General features: G+C 47.3%; 1 protein-coding gene across 2 annotated transcripts in view; it reads left to right on the top strand.

Annotated features, from left to right (window-relative positions):
- The window catches only part of ADGRG4 (adhesion G protein-coupled receptor G4), a 1,454,718-nt gene that overhangs the window by 1,313,323 nt on the left and 121,358 nt on the right, over positions 1 to 20,037 (top strand). For both annotated transcript variants that reach the window (XM_086918649.1, XM_086918650.1), the window contains exon 23: positions 11,238 to 11,515. In XM_086918649.1, the coding sequence (XP_086774775.1) occupies positions 11,238 to 11,515 (278 nt within the window). The remainder of the gene's footprint in view (positions 1 to 11,237; positions 11,516 to 20,037) is intronic.

Raw genomic sequence — 20,037 nt, 5'->3', positions numbered from 1 at the left:
AACACCATGTGTTTTTGTGTAGATGGAAGCAAAGACCGTGCCCCAAGTGTCACAGTCCTCTACATGTGGTGCGACCCCCATTGGGAGGCAGATAGTCAGAATTCTGTGTTTTTCATGAGGTGTAGTATTAGGAAATACTGCCTCTATTTGAGTTATTTTTTTATCCAGAATGGGATTTGTTCCTGTTTTATGGGTGTTTCACCAAGACATGGTTGTATGTTCTGTGGTGTAATTTTCGTTTGCATTCCTCTGATGAGGGGTCAGTTGTGGGATGTTAATTGTTGGTTGGACTGTTGCAGTCCGCATGACATATTGGACCAATTGTCTATGTATTTTAATTAATAGTTTTAGCTGAGCTAAAATTTCCTGGTCTGACATTTTATCAATGTCTGGATGTGGTGTGTAGCTCGCTAGAACCGGCCACGTGGCTCCTGGTCTAACTAGTGGACCGTGCCTGGTGATGTGATTTTGATGTTTTAGGGCGCCCTTAAACCAGAGAAGGTGCTCTTGGTAAGTTAGTGGGATTTCAACATCCTCGAAAGGAGTGTATATATCCGGAGGTTCCTCTATTTTGTAATAGTGGAAATCTTTTGTCACAGCTTGTGCTGCTGGAAAATGTATCCATGTGTAGAACACCTCTGTCTGCCGATACTCATGTGCCTCTATCACAAATATGACTGTACCACCTCTTGGTGATAGTCCATTTTCTATAAGTTTAAGAGTTATAGTTCTTCTTATATTGACCAGAATGAGTATAGCATTCGGATCATTTTTTTGGATGGTTGTGTCATCCACTTTGAGTTGAGCTGTTATTCTAGCTTGCTCCCTTTCGTCTTCACTTTCTCCCATTTTACTGACAGAAAGTTTTATAGCAGATCAAGTTTCCAGGAAACAAAGATTAGGTCACAATATTTTGGAACACTGTATCCTTCAATGTTGACTAAACCAAGAACTAATACATAGGATTCTCATCCTACTAAGTTCCGGCGGATATTAACCTTTCACCCACTCCAGACGTCTATTGGAGTTTTTACGGGAGAAAGGGGTCTGTGTGAAAAGCACGACTGAGTTACTCTAGTGTCTTGCGTTAGTTTCATCGCTTTACCAAACGTTGGGCGCCATGTAGTGTAGTTCCTATGTTCCCAATAGTCTCTGCGCATTGGAATAACATAAACAGCAGTGTAGACGTAGGACTGAGGTCATCTAGGTCTCTACTGACTATGTTAGACTTAATTAGTTTTGCCAGCTAGCTCAGAGGTCACTAGAAACTTTCTCGAATGTTCAGGAAAGGGTTAACCGTCCTGATTTAGACAAGAAGGGATTAGTTTCTGACAACCGCATAAACATGACAACTTTGCTCCCCCAGAATAAAGATTGTATCTTTAGAGTCATGTGAAAGCAATAGACAGCTATTTCACTCAGTCAATCATGCATGCTTAGTTCCACCAGAGTGCAGAGAAATAGAGAGACGGGCGTTTTCAATAAAAAGGTGTCATTTTATTGAGCAGTCTTCTTTCTCATGCAAGAGAAATGAATTGCCACAATTGCAATACTTATTATAAAGTAAAGTGCGTACAGTAAAAGTAGTAGTATGAAATAATACTGTAAAAGCATTGATATGGTTTCTTAGCCATATGATTCTTTCAAATGGATAAAATATATACATACATAAAAACATTGACTAACGGACTCAACTGGTGCTTCTAAATACGCCTACCCCGGTGTACCCGACCTAGGCCTAATACGTGGGAAGGAGTAAGTAAGTTTGCAGTTTTAAGTTAAGTTAAGTTTTTGCCAAGTATCGGAATCAAGAATTCTCTCTAAGGTTTTAATCAGCTCCGTACCTTGATTATAGAATAAAGGAGGTCTTGTATCTCGTTTCTCAGGACTCGATCTCCCAGCAACCCGCGAGGGTGACTAGGGAACACCGGAGCTGGATTTTCTCGGCTGGAGAAAAAGACAGCGTCTCTCTCAGTGCGTCAAGGGGAGCGGCGGTTTCCGTCAGCTCTCATAACAGTTGGGCTCCCGGGCAAGTAGAACGTCTCTCTGCTCCCAATCACCGTGTGTTTGCTTAAGGCAACGTGGGTATATTTATACCTGAAAGGTGCCGGGTTTGACATAAGGTTGGACATAAGACGTCACTAAGAACTAACAGTTCTTTCTGGACTCCAGGAGTTCTTGTGCAAATCAAAACAAAAGCAGGGGGTTTTCCCGGGCTGCTGGAGGCTTGGTTTGTTTAAAGAACGCATTGTGCTTTCTAGGAGTCTATGGGAGTAGCCTTGCCGTGTTTTGGACTGCATGGGTTATTACTAAATATGGATATGATTCTTATGCCTTTATGAGGATATTATTAGTTATAACTACATAAGGGCATGAATCCGGAATATCGAATTAGGGTCCTAGATAGAAATACAACAATATCATCCCCCAGGCAACACCTTCACGTTCACGGAACACCTGTCAGACCTGATCGCCCTCTGCTCTCTTTGAGATAGCAACAACTTAATTCTGGGCGACCTCAACCTCCACTGGAATGATAAAAACAGCGCTCCAGTACAAAACCTGAACGAGCTATTACATTCCAACAACCTTATCCAGCACTGCTCAAAAGAAACTCATAACAAAGGGGCAATCCTGGATGCCATCATCGCCCAACACGACGCAATTACAATAGACCACATTCTTCCGGTCGACTGGTCAGACCACTACCTAATCCTATTCCACATCTCACAACCGATAATGTGTCAACCTTCCTTAAAAGAACCCCTACATGTTCAAGAAACCTAATGCAGATCAACGCAGCTGACTTGGAAGAAAACATAAGCACCCTCCTGCCCATCTCCCCGGACGGCCTCTCAACTACAGAACTCACATCCCACTACAACACAAACATGTCCTCCATCTTAGACCAACTAGTTCCAATAATACTGAAAAAACCCAGGAACATCCCCTCCAGATCCTGGTTCAACAAGGACATCAGCGAGGAAAGGTGGCAACTTAGAGCCACAGAACGTCTCTGGAGCAAGAATCCCTCCTCCAGCCTTTTCGAAGAACTCAAAACAGCAAGAAGAAAGTAGAAAAGACGTATCAATTATGACAAAAACTACTTTTTCTGCACCGCGCTGGACAAGGCTAAAAACAGACCAAAAGAACTCTTTAAAATCATAAAAAAACAAACGTCCAAGCCATCCCCTGCCCATGTCCAGGCCTCCAAAGACTTGTGTGACAGCTTCGCCAACTTCTTCAACGACAAAATCATCAAGATTGAACTATCACTTGACATCATTCTCCATCCTGCCGGCAAAAACTGTACCCCAGCAATCGAAACTACCTCTAGCGTGCGACCCACAAAAACCTGGAGTTTCTTAGACCTCATCCCTGAAGCTGAGATTTTCAATTTAATCTCCTCCTCCAAGCCCTCATCCCACATCCTCCACCCTGTACCCTCCTAAATGGCCAAAAAGCTGAAACTCCTCCTTGCACCACTTTGGTGCGAAATCATAAACAGCTCCTTAAAAACGGGCATCATACCAAATTGCCTCAAAGTCGGCCAAGTCACACTACTTCTGAAGAAACCAGGCCTAGACACTAACGACCTGAACAATTTCAGACATGTCTCCAATCTTCCCTTCCTAGCCAAAATCCTCGAAAAATGTGTTCTCCGACAACTCAACCAACAAATTGGCAATATTAATCTGCTAGACCAACACCAATCAAGCTTTAGAAAAGGCTGTAGCACCGAAACTGCAATCCTCAAAATCATGGATGACATCCTCAATTCCCTTGACTAGGACCATTGTTGCCTACCCATCCTCCTAGACATGTCAGCAGCCTTTGACACGGTGGATCACAGTCTTCTCATCAAGGCTCTCAAAGACCGTGTAGGTGCAGACGAGGTGGTCCTTCAATGGTTCTCCTCCTTCTTTCAAAATCACTCCCAAAGGATAAAAATCAAATCCTTTACCTCCGACCTTCTCCCCATTAACAGAGGTGTCCCCCAAGGATCCGTTCTCTCCTCTCAATTGTTCAACATATATATATGGAACCCCTCACCACCATTCTGAGAAAAGCCAACATCCCCTTGCATCTATATGCAGATGACACCTAGATCTACTTGGAAACCTTCTCCATTAATGGCATTCTAAGACTCAACAATACTCTCTAGGAAGTTCAAGACTGGCTATCAGCAAACCACCTTAAACTCAATCAGGGAAAACCCTATATCCTCCTCATCTCCAACAAGGAAGAAAACCCGCAAATCGTAGAATGGCTAAAAAAGAAATCGATGCTCACAAGGGTAATCTCAACCTGGCAAACTCGGTAAAATCACTTGGAATCACCCTTGATCACAACCATGACTAACCACATCAAGAACTCCGCAAAGAGTGCCTTCCTCAATCTGAAGCTTCTCAATAAAATCAAAACCCACAATCCACCCACAGACCTCAAACAAGCCACCCAATCACAGGTGTTGTCAAGACTTGCCTATGGGAAAGCAGTCCTCTCCGTTACAGCTCTCTCTCACCTAGCGCCACTCAAAACAACCCTCAATGCAGCTGCCAGAATGGTCAAAGGAGTCAAAATATATGACCACATATCTCCCGCACTCAGAGAACTAAAATGGTTCCCAGTGGAAATGCGTGCCAGCTTCAGAACTGCCTGCCTAACGCACAAAGCCCTGCACACAGAGAAACCAGAATACCTAGCCTCTAAACTTAAGAAAGCCGGCCAGGCTAGAAGCCTCAGGAGCTCCAACTCCCTCCTACTCATCCCCCTGAAAACATGCAAACAAAAAACTGCAGTCCGCTCCTTTGCAGGAAACTCACCCAAAATCTGGAACTCCACCCCCGTTAACATCAGAACTACCCCCTCCTCTGCAAAATTAAAAAGTCTCCTAAAAGTCCTTTACCTCAACCGTGCCTTCCCGAACTGAAATCCGTGACCCACAAACCTCCACCCGGCAGTCACCTGGCTATGGGCATCCACTGCCTACCTCCTCCCCTCTCCCCAACCCATTGCCTTGGTTCACCGCCGCTCGGAGAAAGTTTCAGCCTAAAACTTTGTCCATACATCGAGATTACCTCTAGACCTCTCTACCTCAATGGCGCACCTCGGACCCGTAGACCTCTCTACCTCAATGGTGCACCTCAGACGCTCAGCACATTTGTAACTTTTGAACATTTATAAATACTTATATTTTATTCTATATCCTCTATTTGATTTCTCTCCCTCCTGCTGTAAAGCGCTCCGATACCTTCGGGTCTGGCCAGCGCTATAGAAAACTTATGAAATAAAATAAAATGTCAATGCAAATTTAGTGGGAAAATTTAATGGAAAATGCGCTATCTGTAAATGACAGAACGCTACCACACCATGCTTTACTCATATATTTGTGACAGTGTGCTCTACAATACACCGGCTACATACTACACCCTTAACACTTGCCTGAGGATGTTTGTGATCCATTTGCTATACATGTTCTTTGTGTTACAGTAGGACGTTTCACAATCCCTAAACCTTCAGTGATGTGTCACTGATGGCAGCACCCCTACTCTGAAAATGGTTACAACACCACTCTCAAAATATGCATGCTTTTCAGTCAAACAAACTTGGGAACTATGCTAAAAAAAGGACTTCCCAACAAACACAAATATTCTCCCAAAACAAACAGGCTTTGATCACTACATTCTACAGAGGTTGGTTGCCCTCCTGGCCAACAAATCACTTCCAATTCATATGAACACAATCAGATCACAGCATATCCTTGTGCCCTGCTGCATGGTTAAGGGTCCTTTCTGTCCCTCATCATCTGCTTATGTACACCTGGCCAACAGGAGCATTAAGACCCATCAGTGTGCTGTTAATAGGAAGGTCTATCTGAATTATCAACTGACAAGGAACTCATGTCACTAAAAGACTGCCTCTAGAGCATGAAGGCTTGGATATCAACAAGCCATCTGAAGGTGAACCCCCTAAAAGAGAAGCAGACTTGCTTTAAAATCTTGAGCACACACTAGATCATATAAAGATCATGTAAACAATATATTGCACACAGGTTCCTTCTGCGTTCTTTATTTTCTTAACTTCGTTTACCCAGCCAACACGTGTTTTGTCATATCGGGACTTCCCTACAACTTCTTCAGGGCTGTCTTCCTCTTCCTTAGAAGGGCCAAAATTCACCTCGTAACCGGTTTTTATTCTGCCCCTGTGTTCATCATCAGTGTTTCAACATCTAAGTCAATCCGTATTGTGAAAATCACTCCTTAATGTACCGGGTCCAATCCCCCTAATGATGAAATCAGAGGTGTTTCATGTTCTGCGCTGTCTGTGTTCAGATTGGCGGGAGAAAATAAAGAACACAAAAGGAACCTGTATGCATTAAATTGCTTACATGAACTTTATATGATCTATCGTGTACTCAGCGTCTTGGGGCATATCATCAAGGCGGCGCAATAAAATTATCACCGCTTTTGAGTCAGTTTTCGAGCGAAAAGCAGAGATAATTTTATCGCCTTATCAGCAAAGATACGCTATCACCTGTTTTGCTGACTTAGCGCCCGTTACATCAATGCCCAGCTTTGCATCGCTAATGAGATGCAAAGTGGGCGTAACACACAGATATTTCAAGGAAAATGTCGCTAAGCGACATTACTCCTACTATCAACCTGCACGCTAACCTGTGCAGCGATGATAAAAGGAGCGCTAACCACGCTCATCACAGGTTTCTTTACGCCTGTTTTTCCTTTGACTAAACAATGTTAGCCAATGGGTGGTGGATTATAGGGCTGAGACCATCCAGCCCTATCAACAAGGTATCGCATGTCCCTGTGCGTTTATCGCTGGATTTCCAGCGATAATAGCACCTTTTTGCAACTATCACTGGTTTACTTATCGCAATTGAGATAAGCGTTGCTGATAGCACGCTATCTCGGCGATATAAACCAGCGATAGCCGGCAATAATTATCCTTGCGCTAAGTGTGCTTAGCGATAATTATCGCCGGCTGTTGCTGATATGCCCCCAGGCTTTATACTAATATAAAGATCCTCCAGATCTGTATTTAAGGAGACAGGTGATTCCTCCTTCACTTGGAGCTCCGCAACTTACACTGGGGCCTGTCATACAAGGTTGTGAAAAATGAGCGCCATAATAAACCGTATATATATTCACCCAATTGTGTTCTGTATTGCTTTAAAATCTGTAAATAGATTTTGCAGCACGGCTTGACAGTGTGCGGGACCTGGGGAACACAGCCTCCTCTGAACCCCTCCCTTCCGACGGCCGAAGCCCTGTAACAACCAATGTGCAATTTATAATGGTACTTTATTAGAAAGATAATTGTATCGTTGCATTTCAGTTAGCCTTGACAGCTGTTTACGAGTGATTTTTCCTGCATTTTGTGTGATAAATGTTTCTAATGCCTGATTGCGGTTCCTAAAAATCAATAAAACGATTATAAGACGGACCAAAGACCAGGCACCCTGTCACCCTGTCCTCAGATAAGGCGGTAATGAAAGCAGGCTTCTGTCAGTTTCAGGCCTTCCGGATCATTCAGAATACTTGCTGTTAACATCAGAAACCACAGTAGAACACAGGCAAGTGGCCTCCAGACTGGATGAGATATGGTACCCTATAAAAATGTTCATGGACAGTCGCAGTCCCTCAGGAAAACCCTGTTCATCTCATAATGGTCGAACTGCATTGGTTCGGTATTAAAGTCCCTGCACTGACTGACTGATCATCCGTGCACGAGCTCAGTTGCATAGTTAAAAGTGAGTCAAATCAACAACGCTTTTGCGGCCCAGTTTTACGAATCTGATTTGCTCAGCTGATGACTGATGGCTCTGAAGGCGAAACATGATCATATCAAAAAAGAGGATATTCAACTATTTCTACGTTTTGCTTAAAATATCCATACTAAAATTACTACCGTTGAAAATAATACTAATATTAAATGCCAGCAACAATAATATAATACCTATCAGCGGTAGAGGTACTAGGAGGGGTGGAGGTAGTTGCGGTGCTAGGAGTGGTACAGGACTCTGATGAAAAGCCAACATGGAGAGTTCAAAGAGGATGTGAACCACTTGCTGAATTTCATCTGAAATGTAATTGATAATTTGACAAATATCGTTTTTGAAGTTTGTAAATTAGGATTCATTTTCATTTGTTGATTAAAATAAAAACACGGGCAGTGGAGGTCGTGGGAGAGGCGCAGCACTGCTGAAAATACGAGATGTGGGGCCAGATGTACGACCGTGTCATTTAGCGACTCGCAAATTGTGCTTTATTGCGAGTCGCAATTTGCGAGTCGCTAAATGCCATGTACAACAGTGCTCGAGGCACTATTAGCGATTCCTAATGGGGTCTCAAATTGCATGTCTCATGCATATTAATGAGGTACTCGCAATTTGCGACCCCATTGGGAATGGCTGGCGCTCCCAGGTATGGTGGCCTGCTGGGCTCAGCCTCCTCCATGCGTGGGACTGCTTTTAAATTAAGCAGTTTAAAAAAAATATATATAGCAGGTTTTCCTTAAAGGAAAATGGGTTGCATTTGAAAAAAGAGAATTTAAACGTTTTCGTTTCTTTTTTTAAGGGCGGGTCGTGGTCCCTGGGACCATTGCCTGCCCCTAAAAAATATGTTACCTGCATTCGCAAAGGGGAAGGGGTCCCCTGTGGACCCCTTCCCATTTGCGAGTGCTTTACCACCCTCCTGAAGAGGGCGGTAAATTGCAAGTGTTTTAGGACCGCAATTGCAGTCGCAAATCATTCTTACATAGGCCTCTGACTCGCTATTAGGAAGGGACGCCCTTGGAATGCCCCTTCCTAAGAGCAACTCGCAATTCCTATTTAGCCAGTCGCAAATAAATTGTGAGTCGCTAAATAGGGATTGTACATGGCCCTATTAGATTTTGCATGTGCTAATGGGTCGCAAACCTGCTTGCGCATGCAAAATAGGCCCGAACTTCTGGCCCAAAAAGTATAAGTAATGATGAGCCAGCCAGCAGTGCAGTGCTTAATTTGTGCAGGTGGTTGCAGGTGCTTTGGGGTCTGAGGAAATGCAGAAAAGGGAGAAAGGAGGAGGGAGAGAGAAAGATAGGAAAAGAGTGACACAGAGATAAATCAGGTGGGAAAAAAAATTGCAAGAGTGAGCAAACAATAAAGGAAGTGAAGGGTGGTGGAAAAATTAGGCATGAGGTGGAACCAAAGCTAAGCAGCCTTTGTATTATGCCTTTGGTAGTAGAGCGGGGCTCGCATGGAACACTGTGGCCACTGCACTAACTTAAACATTGTGAATTGAGAGAGAGAGAGATGGCCTCGTGTGAGTGGGAACAAGAATATGTTTGTCTGGGATTTTAAAGCTGTGAATCAGAACTGGGGCAGCGAAGTGAGCTAAAGAATGATGATGGATTCAACCCAGATCTGTGACTAGGGGTGAGTGTCTGAAAAGTTTCAGCGCTCCATCCATCATCTCCTTGTGTTTGCTCAGTACAAAGAATTACCACTCTGTTGGAAAGCTAAAGTTGTGCCATCATTCTTAGTTTTTTAGGTTTGGGTCAGCCTACTCCATCCATTGGGTCTCTTCCCTGTGAGTGACTGCAGTACAACCGAGTTCTGTAACAATACATTCCTGCCTGCAATTGTTGTATAGCTTCCATATTGCCTTTTTATGGTATGTGAAGTTCCTCAAGCAAAGCTAATAGACCAGGCTTTCATTTGCCTAAAGTATGCATATACTGACACACACAATGATATTAGCATGCATTAGCACACATCAAATGATGATAGCAAAGCTACAACGCACACATTTTGCGAGCACGTAATCATACTGTGTAGTTGTAAAGCAAATGTTCAGTCCTTGTGGTATCTTGGAGATGAATAATCAATATTTATTGATATCCAACTCATTTTAGTGACCTCAGAAAGATGAAATGCTAAGCAGAATTACCAAGATTGCCTGTAACAAAAATCATTTGATGATGGCTATTCTTGAGTATGCATGGGTGAACATGCACATGTGGCCATCATTGAATGTTTCTATGTAAGAGTAGCAAACACCTTTCCAAGATGGCAGTCAGTGCACGCCTGTGGCCATCTTGAATGCTTATGTCATTCCCTTTGAAGATGGCTGACTTTTTTCTTCCAAATGTGCCATCCATCTTGGAATGAAGAAGTTATATGGAACTAGGGCAAGATAAACAAGCATTGACCAATCCTTTGGCTCTATACCCAAGGCTATGCCTTTGAGCTTTACCAATGCTTCTTTTAACATTTTTATATCTGTGCTCCAAAGAAAGGAATGATGTAAAGATAATGACATATGACATTTACAAGTCGTGCCATTGTAATCTTAATAGTGAAACTCTTTCTGTCATCTACATAGATTCCGAAATTAGTAACTGACTCACAAAAGGGCATCAGCAACTTTGATCTGATGTTGCCCACTTTGCAAGACTATCTCTTTTTTCTGATGTTTTTCATTATAAAAAATGCATCTGATCAATTATTGAATCCTATATCGGGTGCATATACCACAAATTAAATACTGCCTAACAATTATTAAAATTACATAAATTGTGTGAAAATTACATTTTACTAAGTTATTGGGAGGAGGCCATTGCTTAGAAAATGTTAACGAGTACTAATAGTCTGTGTTGTAAGTCGTCTGTAATCTGTACAGGAAGAAGAAGCAGAGAAGGCTGACAAACCAGAACCAGAAGGACTGTGTAGAGGGTGGAAGTGTAAAGCAGGACAAGAAAAGGGAAGTGGGGGAGATTGGATTTGGTATTGAATGGATGCACGAAGGAGGAGTAGGTTCAAAAAGCATAACCTCACAAAAATAAAATGGGGTAGAAGGACGGGAGTGATGGAGGCGGAAGGGGTGAAGCAAATCGTATATAAACAAGGGTAACTGTGAAAAAGAGAGGGGAAGGTGGGAATGTTCCCTGCCTCCAAACTAAAAGGAAACAACCTTAGAAAACCCTGCAGTGCATTTTACTAGAAAATGTATATCTTACCTATACATCTGACTATGATGTTTAACATATACACGTCAGTACATATTTAGTAGTTCCTACGCATCAAAAAAGGTAAACTCATGGAGTAGTCCAGCTCTCAGGTTTATATATGTAATTTGCATGTGTCTACAAGACCTGCATTCAGGTGAGAATTCAGACCAACATTTCCCTTTTGATGCCTCTAATCTGATCCTTTTACGTTTGTTTCCTTTTCGCAGCTGCTGGATTGAGGACCCTGTGGTGTTCTACATCTCCGTTGTCTCTTACTTCGGCATCATATTCCTCATGAACGTGTCCATGTTCATCGTGGTCCTCCATCAAATCAATGCCATGAAGTCCAAGCAGCACAAGAGCGTGATGTCCATCCTTCGAGACCTGAAGAGCACGGCCAGCCTGACCTTTTTACTGGGGCTGACCTGGGGCTTCGCCTTCTTTGCCTGGGGACCTGTAAAGATTGTGTTTCTCTACCTCTTTGCCATTACAAATACGTTGCAAGGTAAGTGCTCCACATTCGCAATATATCAGAGAAGGAAGAATGTTGCTTTACGTGTTACAAAGACAGTATTAAGCATTCAACAAAATAACACTGAGGCCTCAAATTTGAAACTTCTGTCTATGCTAAACGTTCTTTTCAAATTACCAAAAGTCATCTAAAGAATAATATTATAGGGACTATTTCAGGCTTCCACAAGATTTGGTTTAAAGACCTTTTTATATTTGTGGGCATGATGTCTGATTTCATGTTCTACCTGTGACGTGCTCCTTAGAAACCATAACTATCTGTACGTGCAGGTTGCAATAATGTTATTCAAATGAATTAGGACAGTGGGTAGACCTAATGCCATTTTCTAAATAATTGCTAATGCCCTTCTCTTCCTAAGCAGCTTCCTTTAGCTCTCAACTATGGCAGAACTCTCAAGTTTCCCAGGTCAAACGTATGAGTAGTGCAAGTAGTCCAGGTTTTCACTTTGGTGACATGGAGCCATCTGATAATCCTACTTAAAATCCTTTTTTGGTGCAGTACTCCTTCAAAAAGGAAAGTGCATGGAAACATCCTGCTGTATAACATCAACTCCAGATAAAATACAAGTACAACCAATTCGGCTAGTAGCACGTGACTCCGGAACCCAAATCTGGATTAGTGGTGGCTTAGTAGATGGAAATATAACTTGTTATTGGGAGTGGTGGATATGGGAGCATGTTATTTGGATGAAAAGGACACAGGATGGATATAGGCGGGCAGAGTTTAGAAGGGGGTATTTGAGAGTGCATAGTAGTAAAAGAGGTTTAGGATGAGTCAGAGATCATGTTAGTTGGATGAATAGGATAAAGGATGGAATGGGGGGAGAATTTGGAAAGAGGTTTGGGAGGAGTCAGAGAATGGAGGTAGGGATATTTTGGAAGATGAATAGGATGAGCTATAAAGTGTTTTTGATGATGTTTTGGGAGATTAGTTTATTTTGTTTCTTCTCTGCAGTGGGAGGAAAATATATAAAAATGTCGACACATGACAACACATAAGTATACATACATAGAGATTTGAACATAATAACTGTAGGAAGGGGGAGGCTCTAGTTGGCGCAGTGCAACACTAGCGACAAGCAGGGACTCTCTCTTCCTCGTCAGGGCTGAGGGTTACCTTCCAGACAACCTCTGCTTACCCTCTAGGTAGTGTGGCTTAAGCAGTCGTAGGCTAATCTTTGGGGCACATAGGGTTAAACACTTGCAATATTACACCTTGACAACCAACCCACCACACAACGAGACCAGACTGTATTCTGTAAAAATATATATCTTTATATAGATTTTAAGCAGGCTTGTGAATACAGTCAACGTACTTTATGATAACGGTTGCGAGTTTACTTAGTTCAGGTTACCACAGTTCTTATGCAGTTCTCTTGAGGCCCGTAGGCTGGTGTTAACCAAAGTTCTTGTGGAGCCGGCGGCTTCCAGGGGATCTGTCCCACGTCGCGTTGCCTTCCCGGGGTCGCTGATCGTTGCGGCTCTTCAGCCGAGCAGGTCACTGGTCCTCCGGGGCAGCGGTGTTCTGTGGCGGCAGGGTCCTCTCCTCGACGTCCGCTCCGTCCCTGGAGGCGGCGGCTGTGCGGCGGTGGCAAGTGGCAGTACGGTCCCCAAGTGCAGGACGTACCCATCCAAGTGCCGGTGCAGCTGTGGGCTCACAGCTGGGCTGTCGGGCAGGCTACCGACCTTGCGGATTCTCACAGGGCAACTGTCCGTCTTTGCAGGTGAGTGGCTGCTCGTTATGCAGTCACCTCGAGAGCTCGGACCGGACGGGTCCTCCTTCACTTTGCTCTCGGGCTCCCGGTGCAGTTGCGGTCACGGTGTTCGGGCCAGCGGCGGCTGGTCCTTACTTTGCTCTCGCTGTTGCTTTGGGCCCCGGTCACGGTGGTCAGGTGGATGTCGTTGCCTTGGAGGAGACTCCTCCGTCGGTGCTGCGGCGTTGGTCAGCACCCGCAGTCGCTTTCTTCCAAAGGGGTAGCGTCCACTGGTCCTGGGACGCTGGTCAGGGGGCAAGTTCAGTTGCAAGCCCTTGGAGATCTCTTTAGCAGAGTTTGGCACAAAGTGAAGCAAAAGTCTTTTCGTAGTCTTTTCTCCTTCCTCTCCTTCAGCAGCAAGGCACCAGACACAGGCAAGAGTCAGCACCCTTCCTTGTCTCTCACGGTCCTTCTCGTCGGGCAGAGTCCTTCTGTGGCCCAAACAGGATCTAATTTTCAAGGAGCAGGGCTCCTTCTTTTATAGGCCAATTCTTTTGTTCTCGCAGGCCAGGGGGGCCTTTGCATAGCCACTCTCAGTCTTTGAGTACCCCGGTGGGTGTACTCCGGCTTCTGCTTTCAGTGTGAGGGGCAGGCGCATCAGACGCCCCACAGGAGGTGGAGCCAGCATTGTCCGGACAGGGGTGGCCAGAGTACCTCGTTGATGGGGGCTTCGCCCTTCCTGGGCCAGGCGTCGGCAGAGTCATCCGCCGCTCCCCAGGAGGGTGGAGCCAGCATTGTGGTGGTCGAGCACAGCTACAGTTCGAGTCAAGAGGCACTCCTACCTCCCACTAAGGTGTAATCTGCGCATTCACCACCTGTCATCCCTCCAGCCCTGTCACTCACACATCCCAGACAGTCAGATACACATACCAGCAGAGGCGGCTGAAATGGTTAAGCAAGCAAATGCTGACTTTCTAAAAGTAGCATTTGCAAACCCAGGATACTAAAATAAACTTGACTACAAGAAATATTTTATCATCCTGAGTTCAGGCATACTAAACATGACTCGCTACCATGCTCCTTGAGCCTGCGGGGATTATAGGGTGTAATAATCCTCGCAGCTCAGTCTGGCCTAATGGAGCAGGTAGCCTTCAATAGTGAAATACGGTCTTGGTTGTAAGTCACTACTAGGACATGCCACGCACATCAGGGCTTGTCCTACCTTACACCTACAACGCACCCTGCCCGCAGGCCTACCATAGGGGTGACTAACATGTAGTCAAGGGAAGGGTCGGTGCTGGCAAGTGGGGACACTTGCCCAGCTAGCGTGACAGTACGAGACCGCACGCGGGTTCTGCGGTCGCAGTTCCCAGACACATCTTTACGGCTGCTTCGGTGGGTGGCGCAACCGGCGCTGCAGGCCCACCAGCAGTATTGGCATCTACAAGCCCCGGCACTCTCTCGTGCACTTTACTAGGGACTAACAGTAAATCCAAAGAACCAATCATGGATACCAATCGCATGTACAATTTACAGTAGGGAGCACTTGCACTGCGGCACGGATCAGCCGTGGCGCAGTGCCCTGAGTATCGGAAAACCAGCAAAACATCGGAGGCACATCAGCAAAAAGTGGAAGGGAGACTCACGCCAAGGTGCCAGGTCTAACATGTGTCCCCTCCAGCTGAAATGTGGGGGGAACTACCCTTCCCCAGGGAGTTCCACATCACTAAGGCGGAAAAATCTGGACAGACCGTCAGCGTTGGCGTGATCGGAGCCAGGGCGGTGTTCCACCGTAAAGTCCATACTCTGTAGAGAAATGGACCACCTCAACAGTTTCGGGTTCTCACCCCTCATTTGCATCAACCATCTGAGGGGCCTGTGGTCCGTCTGAACTCGGAAGTGAGACCCAAACAAGTAGGGTCTTAGCTTCTTCAGGGCCCAGACCACAGCAAATGCTTCACGCTCTATTGCACTCCACCTACTTTCCCGTGGAAGTAACCTCCGACTTATGAAGGCTACGGGTTGGTCAAAGCCCTCCTCAGTCATCTGTGAAAGAACAGCCCCTACACCATGCTCTGAAGCGTCTGTTTGCACTATGAATTCCTTGGAGAAATCAGGAGCCAGGAGCACGGGCGCCGTGCACATGGCAGTCTTCAGGGTGTCAAAAGCCTTCTGACAGGTGTCAGTCCAAATCACATTCCTGGGCTGCTTCTTCGAAGTCAGCTCTGTCAAGGGGGCCACGATCGTGCCATAGCCCTTGACAAACCTCCTGTAATACCCAGTGAGCCCCAGGAAGGCTCTCACTGCAGTCTGGGTCTTGGGGGGTTCCCAAGCCAGGATGGTTTCGATCTTGGGCTGCAAGGGGGCTACCTTGCCACTCCCAACTTGGTGTCCCAAGTACACCACTGAACCCTGCCCAATCTGGCACTTGCTTGCCTTGATTGTGAGGCCTGCTCTGCGCAGGGCCATCAACACTTCCCAGAGGTGTCGCAGGTGTTCGGGCCAGGTGCCGCTGAACACCGCGATGTCATCCAGGTAGGCGGCACTGAACTCGTCCAGTCCAGCCAACACCTGGTTGACCAATCTCTGAAAGGTGGCAGGGGCATTCTTCATTCCAAATGGCATAACCCGGAACTGGAAATGCCCATCTGGTGTAGAGAATGCCGACCTCTCCTTTGCCCCATCGGTCAAGGCGATCTGCCAGTACCCAGACGTTAAATCAAACGTGCTGAGGAACCGGGCAGCCCCTAGCCGATCAATGAGCTCGTCAGCTCTGGGGATGGGGTGCGCGTCAGTCTTCGTGACTGAATTGAGTCCTCTGTAGTCCACACAGAACCGGAGTTCGGGTGTGGCTCCCGGCGCAGCAGCCTTCGGAACCAAGACCACGGGGCTGGACCAAGGACTGCTGGAAGACTCAACCACCCCGAGGGCAAGCATCTTGGCGACCTCCTCCTTGATGCAGGCCCGGACCCTGTCAGTCACCCTGTAAGCCTTGTGCTTCACAGGTAAGCTGTCTCCCGTGTCCACATCATGGACGCACCAATCTGTGACACTCGGAACCAGGGAAAACAGGTCTGGAAACTGCCCCAGCAACTGGCGGCAGTCCTCCTGTTGTTCGGCGGTCAGGGTGGGTGAGAGGTTAACTCCATCCACTGACCCATCCTTCTCACAGGCCACCAAGAGGTCAGGGAGAGGCTCCGACTCCTCCTCCATTCCGTCATCGGTGGCCAACAACATGCCCACTTCGGACCTTCGCAAGTGGGGCTTGAGGCGGTTGACATGTAGGACCCGCAAAGGGTTCCTGGGCGTCTTCATGTCCACCAAGTATGTCACGGGGCTCTTGCGCTCCACAACCTCGAATGGGCCTGTCCACTTATCTTGAAGGGCACAGGGCTCCACTGGGGCCAGGACATACACCTCTTGTCCAGGCTGAAGCTCGACCAGAGTGGCATTCTGATCGTACCACTGCTTCATTTCCTCCTGGCTCGCTTCCAGATTTGCCTCGGCAAGTTGTCTGAAGCGTCTGGTCTGGTTTCTGAAGGCTAGCATGTAGCTATATACATTCTGGGGAGGTTTCCTGGGAGATTGCTCCCAGCCTTCCTTTACCAAACTCAGTGGTCCTCTCACGGGGTGACCGTACAGTAGTTCAAAGGGGCTGAACCCTAGGGACTTCTGTGGCACCTCGCGATATGCAAAGAGCAGGCATGGTAAGAGGACATCCCACTTACGCCTCATCGGACCTTCCAGGCCCATGATCATGCCTTTTAGGGTTCGGTTGAATCTTTCAACCAACCCGTTACCTTGGGGATGGTAGGGCGTGGTGAACTTATACGTTACGCCACACTCCGGCCAAAGGGACTTCATATACTTCGATATGAAATTGGTCCCCCTGTCGCTCACCACCTCTAGAGGGAATCCTACTCGTGAGAAAATTCCCATCAGTGCACGCCCCACCACGGGAGCCGTCACTGTCCTCAGAGGGATGGCTTCAGGGTACCGGGTGGCATGGTCCACCAAGACCAGGATGAACCTGTTGCCCATGGCTGTCTTGGGGTCCAGAGGCCCAACGATGTCAATACCCACTCGCTGGAATGGCGTACCGACCACAGGGAGGGGTTGGAGGGGAGCCTTGTTCTTCCCTCCCGTCTTCCCACTTGCCTGGCAAGTCGGACAGGTTCTGCAATAAGCATCTGAACTCTTATGCATTTGGGGCCAGTAAAAGTGGGTGACAAGCCTGTCATAGGTCTTGTCCATCCCCAAATGTCCTGCTAAAGGCACATCATGAGCCAGACCCAGTAGGAAGGCTCTGAACTTCTGGGGTACCACCAGCACACGGGCTGACCCAGGTTCAGCAGCCTTAGGCTCCGAGTACAGGAGGTCGTTCTCCCAGTACACGTAATGTGTTTTGGCCTGAACACCATTGGCCTGGTCTGCAGCCTGCTGCCGCATACCCACGAGAGAAGGGCATTCTTTCTGCTCCTTGCAGAATTCCTCCCTGGAGGGTCCTCCTTCTTGCTGCCAATGGGTCAGCTCAGGCAGGTCCCCCAGTTCGGCGATCTGTTCCCCTGTAGGCTCCAGGGCATCCCCCTCAAGGTCTGCTTCCTCCTGGACCGTGGGAACTTCAGGAGCCGGTTTCCCGCGCCCCCTGCGCCTTCTCCCTAAGGCCGGTTCCTGGGCCTCTCCTTTAGGCCCCAGGACCTCTCGATCACCCCTACTGGCTGCCATCGACCGGGTGGTCACGCACGCCCAGTCAGGCAGACCCACCATCCGCAGGTGAGTCGTCTTCTCCACCTTTTCCCAAGGGGAGTGCTCCAAGTCATTCCCTAGCAAACAGTCAACAGGCATGGTTTTTCTTACACAGACCTGCAGAGTACCAGAGACCCCCCCCCACTCGAAGGGAACTTGAGCCATCGGACACTGACTCTCTGAATTATCAGCGTTGATAACCCTACAGTAGGCATGGGGTACAACCTGCTCTTGAGACACCAGGTGCTGCCTCACTGAAGTCACACTGGCTCCTGTGTCTCTAAGAGCCTCAGCTTCCTTACCATTGATGATCACCACCTGCCCATATTTCTTAGTGTTAGAGGGCAGGTAGTTCGTAGGGATCATCTCACTGTCTCCTAGCGAGACTAGGGTCATGTGAACGGGATCTCCACCCCCCGGGACCATCATTTCTTCTCCCAGGTGAACGCTAGTCACTTGTCGGGGCGGAGCACCAGTGGGTGCGGGTTTTCCAAACAGGCGACACTTGGGGTCACTGGATATGTGCCCAGGCTCGCCACATTTGAAACAATTGAAGGGCCCCTTTGGAACAGGTTTACCTGTCGGGGCCCCATTCTGCTTCGGAGGTGGGGGAGGCTGAGAACCCTGCTGCGGGCTCCCTTGGGAACTACTTTGGGGGCCTTTTTGGAACCCTTTCTGTTTTCCCCCTTTGTCCCCCCCACTCTTCTGCTGGGGACCCTGCCCACTCTTGGCGGAGTCTCCCACGGGACCCTTGTGGACCCTGGTGCTGAGCCAGCGGTCCGCCTCCTCAGCAAGCTTCCTCGGGTTGGACAGCTTGCTATCGATCAGGTGTTGGCGTAACTCAGGAAAACAGTGATCAGACAAGTGCTCCCATGCAATTAAATCAAAGAGACCTTGAAAATCATTCACTTTGCTACCCTTCACCCAACCATCCAGTGCTCTGCAAAAGTAAGTCACATACTCCACATACGTATTCCCAGGCCGCTTAGTACATCCCCTAAACTTCTGTCTATACATTTCAGGGGTGAGCCCGTACCTGTTCATTAAAGCTTCTTTCATGTGGGCGTAGGATCTCTGATTTTCTACGGGCAAATCTAGCAAGGTATCTCTCCCTTCGCTAAGGAACCTTCCCCACAACCCCGCTCCCCAATCCTTGTCAGGGACCCGGTGGGAGGACATGGCTACCTCGTATGCCCTAAACCACTGTCCTATGTCATCCCCCTTAAAGAACTCCTTAACTACGTCCTTCGGGATGTGCACTCTTGACTCTACCTGCACTGGCGATGCGCTGCCACTAGAGGGAGGACGATCCAAGTCTCTCTCCTTGAGACTTATCTCCCTCATTTTTACTTCATAATCCATCTGGTGCTTTCGCTCTTCCAGCGCCATTCTTTTCGTTTCAAGCTCCAGCTGGATTTTCAATTCTGCCAGCTTTCTTTCGTGATTCCTCGTTTCCTTCCTTTCCGCCAGCTCCTCTGGCGACAGGCCTTTACCAAAGCTGTGCTCGCTGTCTTGCCTCTCGAGATCGATCAGATCCCCGAGTGCATTCTGCTCCGTCGTTGCATTCTGCTCGGCGAGGGCGTCTTGATCCTCCGGGGTCTTTCTGGACTCCACCCAGGCTTTCAGGGCCTTGTAGAGCTCCGGCTTGTTTTTGCAGCCAGCGTGCGGAACCTTGAGTTTCCTACAGAAAAACTTCAGCTCCGTCTTTGAGTATTTGTCCAGCTTTGCGGCGTCCCCTTCTACCTCCAACACCTCGGAGGTCGTGGACTCCGCTCCATCCAGGCTCTTTGTGCCCGGCATGGTTTTCGCACTCGGAATCTTCTTTCGGCAAAATTCAAAAAGCAAAGTCTGTGGCTAAGTAACTGGACCGTAATCCTTGTGTAGTGGTCAGAAGCTCAGGTATAGATATCGCAAGTGTAAATTCGAAATCCTCACCGCTGCGTCCAATGTAGGAAGGGGGAGGCTCTAGTTGGCGCAGTGCAACACTAGCGACAAGCAGGGACTCTCTCTTCCTCGTCAGGGCTGAGGGTTACCTTCCAGACAACCTCTGCTTACC

This window comes from Lissotriton vulgaris, chromosome 4_1 (genome assembly GCF_964263255.1).
Source record: "Lissotriton vulgaris chromosome 4_1, aLisVul1.2, whole genome shotgun sequence".
Taxonomy (NCBI): Eukaryota; Metazoa; Chordata; class Amphibia; order Caudata; family Salamandridae; genus Lissotriton; species Lissotriton vulgaris.
Note: the sequence above shows the minus strand (reverse complement) of the source record. Positions and strands in the feature narration are given on the sequence as shown.